Genomic DNA, 12733 nt, shown 5'->3' with positions numbered 1-12733 from the left:
AAAAATACTGTAGCTGAGAACTGGACGTTTGTTTATTTATTGGTTTATTTATAAGTCTGTAATCATTCCTCCTGCCCATACTGACCATTAGAAACCTTTCCTAATGTGTTACAATGGAAGTGATGGTCAAAAACACATTTAAAAGTAGATCTGAAACTCATATTCAGCTTCAGCAGTCTGAGTTAGTCATATCAAGTGGATATCTGACACATTTACAGTCTTTTTAGCATCAAATTCCCTCTTTGTGTTTCCCTCTTGGACAGTGTTTCCCTGTTGAGCTGCAGATGGAAGTATAATAACAAAAAGAGGGACTTTGGCACTAAAAAGACTGTAACGTTGAAAGATATCTACTTGATTTGACTCACTTGGACGCTGAAGCTTCATATTAGCTTCAGATAAACTTTTAAATACATTTTTGCACATTTTGTCCTCCATCAATTACATTGTAAGTGCGTTATGAAAGGATCTTCTAATGGTCAGTATGAACAGGACGAATGATTACAGCAAGAAAAAACATGTTTCACTGTTTATTGTTTTAGGACAGACTTGAGAAATTGTGAACTTGTCCTTTAAATAAACAACTCCTATTTTTCCTCAGTAGTCCCTGGACAGATGTCACAAAGTCAATCATTTATAAGCATGAAGAGCAATAATATAAGGAGAAAAGTTCATGTTAATGTTAGTAAAAAGGTACAATTTAAAACATAATACAAGACAAACAACGCAATGAAATGGGGGAATATTAATGTCAATAAATTAATGGTACAATCAAAGAAAAGACATACATGCAGGTAGATGAGGACAGACTGGCGACAGGTGACTGCAGACAGCACAGACACACTGAGGACAGACAGGTGTATCTGATTTGAAGTGCTGACATCTCTGAAAAGTTTATGAGCTCTAGATAAACTGTTTTTGTCTGGTTTTCAAATAATGTGCTGAGACTGAGTTTTATTCTTGCTCAGCGTTAACAGAGAACTGAATGAAAACACCACATGTGTTTTATTTTCTCCATCAGATCTACTGGCCTGCTGCCAAAGAACATGTGGAGCACTGCAGGCTGGCAGGGAAAAGTCCGGAGGTAAGTGTCTTTCAACTGGAGGTGAAGTCAAAGTTAGAGAAGAAGAACAAACGAAACATCTTTATTTCTTTAAATCTGTTTCTTATACAGATCTTGAATCCTTCTGTGAAACAGTCACAGGTCAGATTTCTTGCTCAACAGCTTCTCAGCTGTAGTTGAGAACTTAGCAAACCCACAAAACTTGTATGTAGACTAGGGGTGTGCTCGAATACAAATATTCAGCAAAGCACATATAGTGGGTTTTTTTTATGAATATTTGTTTCATACAAATATTTTAAAAAATATTTGTTTTTGGGAAGAAAAAGAACCATGTCAAATACCAGCGAGCAGGTCAGTTATAGTTGCTATCTCAGTGTCTCTCCTCTGCTCCGCTGTGACGTCTATCAGCAGGTCTCAGTGAGGGGAGTCACATCCACCTGCTACATGACGCACATTTCTTAATTTGGACATCACTTTCATTTTCATCTTTAATTTTCTAAAATTAAAAGCGTAACAAAAACAAAAACAAAAACAGGATTTTTAAGCCTCTTTCCACTTTTATTCGAATACAAATACAAATAATTTTGCTGCTTCAACAAATACAGATACAAATACAAATACTGGACTCTCTGCACATCTCTGATGTAGACTGTATTAAACTGGGCAGACGATGTATGGATTTAACTTTATTTTAACCCCAGATTTGTCAGTCCAGAGTTATTTTAGAATCAGGCAAATTTCTGCCAGATTGGTTGTGATTTGACGTGTAGTTTTAGATCACGATGCCTGATTAATTACCTGATCAATCATTGATCCGACTGTTGACAATTGGTTGGATTTCTGGCAGGTCATAAAAATTCTTTGTCTTTGTACAATAAGACATGCTTGTGTCTCTGAATCGTAGTTTCTCTTGTATGATAAGTGATGTCAGAAATATAACATTAAAATAAACTGCTAATATATTTTACTGTGTTTTCAGACTGAATGTGCAAACTTCGTGCGGCTGCTGCAGCCCTTCAATAAGACTCATGTTTATGCTTGTGGCACCGGAGCTTTCCATCCTCAGTGCACTTACCTGCGCTTAGGACACAACACAGAGGTACAAAGAGTTCATTCATTCACTCTTTCATTTATCCCATCAATAATCAAGCATCAAGCTTCAAGGTAAAACTGTGCTCCTTCAGTGCTGCAGTGCTCATGATCAGAACAGAAGTGCAATGTATGAAACGTGCCAACACACACGTAAGGATGTTTCATTAAAAACAATAGAATCATTTAAAGAATAAATAAAATGCTTGCAATTACACTCTTAATAACATGTACATAACTTCTATAGGACAGAAATTAAAAGAACTGACAGGCTGTTCTGCTTTGGAGCAACTAACCATATTCTCAAAATGAAAGATAAGAACTTTGCTCGTTTGTGGAGCACAATTTTGACTTGAAACTATGCACTGATTTTTTTGTTTGTTTGTTTGTTTTTGTTGTGTTTTTTGTTGTTTTCTTCTGTCTGGGGTGGAGGTAATTGTACACACTTCTGTTAACGTTCATGTCTCATGTGTTAAATTCAATAAACATATAAAAATGGAAACAGGAATATTAAAATGCCATTAACAGCATGTGTGTAAAAAGTGTAAAAAAAAACACCCTCACAGTTAGTAAAGATGGTAAAATACAGTAGAAATTGAAACCTACAATGTAGCCTCTAGTAGTGTGTAGAATTTAGAAGAAACTGACATTTTCTATTCTTTTTTTGTCAGATTTTAAAGGACAAATCCACTCTGTCGTCTAACTTTCTGGGCACAATTTGTTGTTTAGTGACGTAATTTTTCTAATTCCTGTTGATAACTGTCCAAACACAATGTGACCAAATGTTGCAGCTACAGTGGAGTCTGCTGGCATGATCAACGTCATGTTTTGGTGTTAGAATCAGCTCGTCTTTGTAGAGTTTCCATTTTACACTAACAATCAATAATCATACATGAAGAAATCCATCACAAGACAAGACAGAGAAACAGCTTCCTGTTTGGCCTCATGTCATCGTGTGTTTGTGTGTGGTCTCTCTCTCTCTCTCTCTCTCTCTCTCTCTCTCTCTCTCTCTCTCTCTCTCCCCCCTCCCCCCCGCCATAGGAGCCGTTGTTCATGTTGTCTCATGCGGTCGAGTCTGGCAGAGGAAAATGTCCCTTCAGTCCCAGAGAGCCCTTCACTGCTCGACTGACTGGTAAGTCTCATCCGGTCCACACATATAATGTACAGTGTGTCCACCCACACACACACACACACACACACACACACACACACACACACAGGAGGCCAGAGAGACTGGATATATTAAATCATCTTCTGTCATTCTGCAGCAGCCATATTCATATCCTGGTGACACTAATGCTCCGCAGCACACAATCCCACCACTGTCTCATTCCTCGCAGCAGACCGTCCGTCCAGCTGTGGCGTGTGTGGTCCACTTGAGTTATTTCACATGCTGACGTCCGCTGTTGCCCCATGCGACATTCAGGACGTAAAACACATCAGCAACATTTGGATGTGCCTCCCCCCCCCCCCCCCCTCTGTAAAATCAGTTTTCAGTTTCTTTTTTAAATGGGATGGTCGTTCATGTGTTGACAGCTATAAAAAGAGGATTTGAGTTATAATTGTTATTTAAACGCCTCAGGAGGCAATAAAATGTTTTTACTGAAAAACGAGATATCTGCTATTTGAAAAATGTGGCATCAACCCGCAGAAATAGACAGCTGGACTTGTGGGCAACTTAGAAGTGGTTTTGTCAGTTTTATATTCTAATAACTGAGCAATAAACATCAAGGGACGCTTGTTAAACTGATATTTAGAGCTTTGAGGTGAAAGACCTCCATACAAGGTTTGCTGGACACGGACAGAACTGCACTTATGTTTGTTATAGAAATTCATAAGGAATAATTATTGGGAGGAAACATATTGAGCAACATGTCCGGTGGTGTGAAATATTCACTCTCCAGATGATTTGGATCGACTACATGAACACATGTTGCCTGTTTAAGGATTTATTAAGTAAATTTGGATCCAGTCACGGTGTGATGTGGAAACTCAAAGCTTTAATTGCACAAACACTTAGAATAGATGACGCAGGAAACATCTTGTGTCCAGCGGTTCAACTTTAGAAATGAAAAATATTCAGAGATTCTGGATTTTTTTTAAATGAAATGAAATGTTGTTTTTAGAATTTCCGAGAGGGTGATTGAACTTTTTTGTGGGAAATAAACATATCAGACACAAATGATTATTCAAAGCAGAATATTTTTTATATGTTTTATAACAGATCTGGAGGACATCTTTAACCATACCTGACCTTAAATATTTCGGTCTGTCTGCAAGATAACCCCACCCTGCGTTGTGACAGAAAAGTCACCTGACGAAAACCTCCAATCAGGTTCGCTGGGAACATGTTGAGGCACAAAACCTCCAATCAGCACCAGACCGACCCTAGTATACTATAATAATTATTACATTTACTACACAGGCCCATCTTTTTACCTGAAAACAAACTTCATTTTATTTTTAATTTGATTTTAATTATGAACTTAATTTAGAGCATCGTTTTGTAGAACCTCTTCCAACTTGCACCAAGTGCAAAACCTCCTATCTGCACTTTGTGAGGCACTAATACCTAGTCGGTATTGTTAACACATAATGTATTAATATATTAATTATTTATTTATAATAAGTTAATAAGTTTTTTTAAAGTTTTTTCAAAAAAGTGCATTTTTCAGATAGGAGGTTTTGCTCTATAGTATTTTATATCGTACTATATACTAGGGGTGTGCCCGAATACAAATACATTATTTGGCAAAGCACAAATAGTGGGTTTTTTACAAATATACAAATATTTTAAAAAATATTTGTTTTCAGGAAGAAAAATAAACCATGTCAAATACCAGCGTGCAGGTCGGTTACATCGCTATCTCAGTGTCTCTCCTCTGCTCCGCTGTTACGTCTATCAGCAGGTCTCAACGAGGGGAGTCACATCCACCTGCTACATGACGCACATTTCTTAATTTGGACTCCTGGAGTTGGGAGTGTTCCCCGGAGATAAAGCTGAACTACTGACACAAGCTTCATGAACACTTATTGTAACACTTTAATTTTCTAAAATTAAAAGCGTAATAAAAACAAAAATAGGATTTTAAACCTCTTTTCACTTTTATTCGAATACAAATACAAATAATTTTGCTGCCTCAACAAATACAAATACAAATACAAATACTGCACATCCCTACTACATAATATATAGTATTGTAATATTTTATAAGTGTTTCCTAAACATAACCATAATTATGATGTAGTTGATGTGTTGATTTTCATCTTGGTTGATTACGTTTCACCTAAAATCAACCCATCTAATGCAAAACTCATGGGGATAATACTCAGGGAAACAGTTGAGACACATGGATATTATTATATTAGTGTAATACAAAAATATTCACACATTTATTACATATTTATGAAGATAACATATATGACAAAGTGTACTTTAAACTTATGAATCAGTCCTAAAAGACCTATTAGTGACATATAATCAGCTGTTTGTGTAATACTCTGCATCTCAGTTTGAAACAAAACGAAATATTACAGCAAAACTGTGGATCATTTCTTGTCAGAAAGTACAATAAAAGTATTTTAAACAAGACCTTTGTGAGCCCTTTATGTTCAAGCTTTCTATCAAAATGAATAACGAGACCCACCTGATCAATATGTTGTCAGTTTGCTCAGAAACAAAAGACCTTCACAAAATTAGTATCCGTGTTGTTCAAACCTTTAATCTGTTTATGTATAAAATATTACGTCATGTAGTTACAAGTTCTGAGATGTTTACAGCCTTTTCCCAGTCTTATTATCCAGACTCCAGCGTATAATTTCTAAAAGCTGTTGCTTAGTCGTTGCACAAGTTGAATAATGGCGTTAAAGCTGTGAGAGTGAACATATGTGCTGTAACTGGACGTGTTTCGATGCCTGAGGGGGGGAAATGGTCTGTGTTGTTGGATGTTATTTCAGATTAAAAACTGTTACTAAACAGAGATGTTTACACATTTGTTTCAGAACAATGGACAATAAAACGAGGTCAACCACTTTTATATAAATTTGTTCAACTTGTTAAAACCAGAAATGAAACACTGAGAGCAAATCAGACAATTCTTAACCTTTTACTGTAAATTACATCACATTATTTACATTAATTTCATTATGTATGTTACTAATATGTATAGTTTAAGTTGCAGAAAAGAAAGCTCAAGAAGAAGCTCAAACAGCAGCCATTACAGTGCGACAATACTGTCTGTTGGATGATGTTTTACTCAATAAATAAAGCATAATTTTAATAAACGAACCACTGTGGTTTCAGTGAATCTTTTGTACTAGAGCAGAGAGGAATATATCTTCACTGTATAATTTAAAGACCGCTTGCTAAATCAGTTCTAACGTGTGAGATCTACGTGTGCATTCTGTTGCATCAGCTTGTAAATATTTACTATCTCACTGGGACCCAGTACGAGGCCCAGACCCAAGACCACTGTAGTCAAGGGAGGGAATAAAACAGACCGTATTGCTATTAATGTTGCAACGATCTCTGCATTGGTCAACTAGTAATCACTCTCAGTAGGAAAATAAATTTCACAAGGAAAGAGGTTATTGTTTATTTAATGCAAACATTGTTATGATGTGTCTGCAGTTACTTTGCTGAGTAGTGATGATCTGTGCTTTTCTTTCTTTCCGTCTCCCTCCCTGCGTAGATGGTGAACTTTATGCTGGTACCTCAGTAGATTTCATGGGAGCCAACGCTGCGATCTTCCGCACGTCGGTTCATGGGAACAGTCAACATTACATCCGCACTGAAGCCTACGACCACAACTGGCTGAACGGTGAGAACCTCTATCCATCACCGAACATGTATTTGTGTCCTTTTCCCTCTTCTCTCATTTTCCTCTGCTCCTCAATTAATCAATTTGTCACCATGGAGACAAAAGTGACCGAGTGTCTCCTGTCTCTCCCTTGCAGAGCCGGAGTTTGTGGACTCTTTCTCCATCCCGGACACTCACAGTCCGGATGACGACAAGGTTTACTTCTTCTTCAAGGAGCGAGCGGTGGAGGCCGGACAGTGGGACAAGAGGGTGTACAGCCGAGTGGCTCGAGTGTGCAAGGTACAAACACAGAAACACGGACACAAAACGTGTCGCTGCTACTTCTCGTCACTACTAAAACATTTTGTTGGTAGTGAGAAATAAAACAGTCCCAAACAGAAAACCACGAGTTAAAAGCACAGAAGCCCCCCTCACACTGGTAAAATTAGCATAAAACAATGAAGTAGCATAACACTCATTCTGGTTATTATCTTTGTAACATTAGCATGTATGAACATCCTGCTAAAAATGATTCTAGACACTGAACTACAGTACATACAGGCACAGCTTCGGTCATAAGAAACTATGTCAATATAGGATTTAATAAGTATTATTTATTAGGGGTGTGCCTGAATACAAATACATTATTCGGCAAAGTACAAATAGTGGGTTTTATACAAATATTTGTTTCATACAAATATTTAAAAAGTTATTTGTTGGGGGTGTCCCCCAGAGATAAAGCTGAGCTACTGACACAAGCAAAGTGCTCCTTAGAGACTCTCCATAACATGTTGCTCCCCTTCTCCTTTCAACAAAGTTAGGTTGTAAAAAATAGGCAAAAATGAAAAGCTCAAAGCAATAATTGCCTTTGAAGTTCCTCCCTACATGTTACACACTGTGCTGTCTCTGTGTTATGGGTGTATAAATAGGTAGAGGTCTGTCTGCAATGAGGCGATGAGTAAAGTTTTAGCTCAGTAGTCAGCACAGTCATCTATGATCTGGGAGACTCCAGTTCAAGACCCGATGTGGTGACCTCCTTCATAAGGTAGTTTATTCATGAACACTTTAATTTTCTAAAATTAAAAATGTCAAAAAAACAAAAACAGGATTTTTAGGCCTCTTTCCACTTTTATTCAAATACAAATACAGATACAAATAATTTTGCTGCCTCAACTAATACAGATACAAATACAAATACTGGGCTCTCGGCACATCCCTATTATTTATTTTACAAGCTCTTTATATGGTTTGTAAGCTCTTATGTTTTGTATGTAAAATCCTAATTTGTAAAGTATCTATAGCTGTCAAATCATATTAATGGAGTAAAAAGGACAATTCGCTCTGAAATAGTAAAAGTACAAAGTGGCATCAAATGGTAATACTCAAATCAAGTACAAGTACCTCAAATTTGTACTTAAATACAGTACTTAGTGGGATAGTTGTAGATTGTAAATTGTTGTAAATGTAAATGTACATCTGTAATGGGAACAAAATTAGTGAATTACAACTGAATTTGTTTTCAAATGTTTCTTTTCTCTTTCATCTATATCTTTCATTCTTCCGTCTCTCCTCTCTCCGTCCATCCAGAATGACGTCGGAGGAAAGAGGAGTCTGATCAACCGCTGGACCACCTTCCTCAAAGCCCGGCTGGTCTGTTCTGTACCCGGTCCGTCTGGAGTCGACACCCAGTTTGATGAGCTAGGTATACCAGTCGTTCCCTTCCCTCCTTTTCCTTCCTCTCTGGCTGCCTCTTCACCTCCCTCCTTATCTCATTTTTCTCTGGAACAGACCTTTGATATTATGTCCTTGCTGTCCTCCCTCCTGTTCTCTTACTTCATCCTCTTTTCCCTTAACTCTGACAAGAGAACATAGTTTGACAAGCAATAACTGCACCTCCTTTCCTTCCCTTTTTTCTCCTCCCATGGTTTTTGGAAAATTTATTGGTTGTCAAAATTGCTTTAATATTATTATTTGACAAGTTGACAACCATTGTTCACTCCTCAGTCTAAGAAACAAGCACATTTAATGATAAATCAATGGTCTTGACGATGAATCTTTACAGTTTTTAGAGATCGAACTGATTCATAATGATACATTTGAATGCTGTCACTGTGTTTTTCTAGAGGACATCTTTATTCTGGAGACCAAAGACCCTCAGAACCCCACAATCTACGGCGTCTTCAGCACCTCCAGGTGAGAATACGTTCACACACACAATCATTAGCATAGTTTACATATTTTACAGAAAGCACTTTTAGTGAAACAATTGCACTAGAATTCATCAGTTTAGCAGTGACACGTTCTGGTATGAACGGGTCAAACAGTTGAAAAAGAGTCATTACTGCAAGTCATCCTTGGAATTTGTTTATTAAAGTTGCATCATAAACTTCAGACCTGCTGTTTCTCCACATTTTAAGTCTCCTGCTCTTGTAGTTTGACATTCAGTAAATACATTATAATATTACTAAGTGTAATTGTTTTATTTAAATAACAAAACTTGACTTTTTGTCTTTGGAAACAAAGATGCAATATTGTCAACTTTATGAACAAGCGACCAACCAAAATCTGTAAATAATAAATAAAAATAAAAATAAAAAAATTAATTAAAAATTAAAAACAAATCACATACTTTCATATTTAGTAATTCATTTAAAGTGTGTAAACAGCAGTATGAAGCCTTTTATATCTCCAAAGGGAGCTGTGTGAAATCTCATAAATTGACTCGAGTGATGTCACTGATGATGTCACTTGAGTCTGCATTGGTTGGAGATGAAGAAGTTTGAAAAGTAAAAAAAAATCTGGAGGTGTGGAGTTAGAAAGAAGTGAGGTTAGCAGACCTCTGTGGCAGCTCCAGGCTACATTAGCCGCTACTAGCATAACACAACCTCAATCTCCTGCAGAACTGTCAATAGATAGAATTGCATTGTGGGTAATGTAGGCGCTAGGTTTTGACAAGGAAGAACAATCTGTGGAGTAAAAAAGGTGATATCTCTGTTTCTGCTGCATCAATTTTGATACTTTTTTAAAAAACTGTTCATCATGAGTCCGATCATGTTATAGGAGCAGAACGCCGCTGTTCTCTTTTAATATTTAATTATATTTCCTGTAAATTTAATCTCTCTACATTATGGTCATTTGTCAGTGTAGAATACTTAATTCTTTTCATCTTATTTTGGCATATTTCTGTTTTTTTCTTAATAGTTAAATGTAGTCTAGTAAGAGAAGCTGAATCATAGAATGTAAACTCTTCTTTGTAAATGGACGGCATTTATCTAACGCCTTTCTAGTCTTCCACCCACTCAAAGCACTTTACACTACAAGCCACATTCAGCCATTCACACACACATTCATACGCTGACGGCAGAGCCTTTCAGGAGCAATTTGGGGTTCAATATCTTGCTCAAGGACATGTGGGCCGGAGGAGCCGAGGATCAAACCACCGATCTTCCAATTAGTGGATGACCCGCCGCTCCTGAGCCCCCCCAATGTGTGATTATGATCCCCCAAATCACCAGAAATGTTAATACCGAGGACATGACTTCAGTGTTTATGGTCTATGGATGGACTTTCAGGTGGCAGGTCAATTTGTATGAAATTTGCTTCAACAATAGAAGGAAAGACCGTAAGGGTGAGAGGAGGACCTTCTTTACCCTAACGTGTGCACTCATAGCCAGGATGACACGTGCACGCCCAGCGGTGTGGTGGCTCAGAGGTCGGGTGTGGGTGGGTGTCAGGGTCAAAGGTGAAGAGGCCCAGCTGGTTGTGTTATTGTAACCCTGATGTATAAACGAACCTCCGACCTCTGCTTTTAATTTGCCTCTTCAACCACCCTCTTCCTTCAAACCCTCTACTTCTCTACTGTACCTTCCTACCACGGCCAACACCAACAACCCCTCCTCTTACTCCCACAGCTCTATATTTCGTGGTTCAGCGGTGTGCGTGTACTCCATGGCATCCATCCGTGCTGCTTTTAATGGGCCATTTGCTCATAAGGAAGGTCCCGACTATCGCTGGGTGGAGTACAAAGGACGCATCCCCTACCCAAGACCTGGAACTGTAAGTACAAACACAACCGCAACGTCTGGTTTGTATTTGTCTTACGAAAGCCACAAATCTTAATACCACATCTGACTAATAGACTAAATAACGGTGAAATTTCCAGCGGGGATGTCCCCCTCACTTTTACAGTTTCAATTTGATTCATGTACTGAATTATCTCTAAACAGTGTCCTCTCTCTGTCTAGCCACCAAAATCCTATTGGGAGAAACTCTGAATTGATCAAAAATGTTAATATGTTGATTTTCCTTCAGTTATCACTGTGCACTGAAGCTTTAGAGCAGTAGCAAGAGATTTGCAGACTTTATTTCACCCTGGATTTCACCTCTAAGGCAAAATATTGTACATGCTGCCCTAACCTGCAGACACTACTCAGGGCTGAAACATGTCTGTGCACTTCCTACACTTACTACAGCTAATTCTCATAAAAAGATGCTAGAAGTGATCATCACTCAAAGATAATGCAGTAAAAGACAACGCTATGTGTATTAAAGATGGAAATATGTAATTGTTTAAATGTTCATTGTTGACATAGTTTGAATTTTTAGTCAGACATTTTTTATTTACCATCATAACTTTATTAATCATATAAGTACAAGTACCAGTTCTTTATCAAGGTTAGTGTGTTATATGTTGGTAGATTATATGCATTTGTATATAAATGTTTTTCTTGCCTTTTTTTGGGGTTGACGACTTCTGAAACCAAACCTACGCTCTTAGTTTTTGGTTTTCTGCGTTACTTATTTTGGTGAAAGGTTTGTTTGAATTTCTAACTGTGCGAAAGCAGACACAGCGAGCTGCAGACCAGTGTTTCCATCAGACTTTAAACATGTCACAAAACTCCATCCAAAACGTTTGGTGAATAAAACATGGTGTACAGGTTCGGGTCAACCAAATCATACACAAAACATATTTTCTCACTTACCTCTAGTGGTATGTGAGATATCCATCCCCTCAATCCCCAGTACACTCCAACTAACATTTGAACATTTCAAAAAATCAACAGCATTGTGTTTCCAGTAGTTCATGAAAGATGTTTACAGTGAGGTCGATGGATTATCAGTGTAGCAGGGACTCATTTTGTGAACATTACATTGTGTCCATTCACCTTCATTGTAGTGAGATTGCAGCAGAGATTTTAGAGGAAAATATCTCAAAACTTGTAAATAAAACCCAAATTCTTTGCAAGGGGAAATATATGACAAAATATCTGTTTCGGCCGGAGTTTCACTCGCTTCAATGTAAAAAAAAAAAAGTTCTGTATTAAAGTTCATGTAAAGCTCTATAACTCTTGGTAGATGTGGTGAAGACAGGTTAGTATTTATGTTTTTGTAAATAACGAAGAATTTCCTGTGAGATCAGAATCCAAAACACACAGCCAATGAAAACAGGCTGATGAAGCAGTGAGAGGGTTAACCTCTGGTGATTTAACACCTCAGATGTGAACTCCTCTGGGAAACTTCAACTTGTCAGGAAGGCTGAGTTTTTAATGTGTGCGTGTTCGTGTGTGCGCGCGCGCGCGCGTGTGTGTGTGTGTGTGTGTGTGTGTGTGTGTGGTGTTATTTCATTCTCCCTGGTGGGGAATTCACCTCTCTTTGGAGCGGTTTTGTATCATGTGGTTGATTGCAGGGGCGAGGTCAGCCACGTCTGTGTGTGTGTGTGTGTGTGTGTGTGTGTGTGTGTGTGTGTGTGTGTGTGTGTGTGTGTGTGTGTGTGTGTGTGTGTGTG

At 37.9% G+C, this 12733-nt stretch overlaps 1 protein-coding gene across 1 annotated transcript in view; it reads left to right on the top strand.

Moving 5' to 3' along the window:
* Nucleotides 1-12733, top strand: part of si:dkey-49n23.1 (semaphorin-3D) — a 110223-nt gene that overhangs the window by 82600 nt on the left and 14890 nt on the right. Inside the window, exons 4-11 of the mRNA XM_042406520.1 lie at nucleotides 1019-1081; nucleotides 2040-2159; nucleotides 3191-3281; nucleotides 6841-6969; nucleotides 7106-7248; nucleotides 8536-8650; nucleotides 9072-9141; nucleotides 10860-11004. Of these exons, the coding sequence (XP_042262454.1) occupies nucleotides 1019-1081; nucleotides 2040-2159; nucleotides 3191-3281; nucleotides 6841-6969; nucleotides 7106-7248; nucleotides 8536-8650; nucleotides 9072-9141; nucleotides 10860-11004 (876 nt within the window). The remainder of the gene's footprint in view (nucleotides 1-1018; nucleotides 1082-2039; nucleotides 2160-3190; nucleotides 3282-6840; nucleotides 6970-7105; nucleotides 7249-8535; nucleotides 8651-9071; nucleotides 9142-10859; nucleotides 11005-12733) is intronic.

The sequence above is a fragment of the Thunnus maccoyii genome, chromosome 3, assembly GCF_910596095.1.
Source record: "Thunnus maccoyii chromosome 3, fThuMac1.1, whole genome shotgun sequence".
In the NCBI taxonomy this organism is placed as follows: Eukaryota; Metazoa; Chordata; class Actinopteri; order Scombriformes; family Scombridae; genus Thunnus; species Thunnus maccoyii.
The sequence above is the reverse complement of the archived record's forward strand: the minus strand, read 5'-3'. Positions and strand labels throughout refer to the sequence as shown.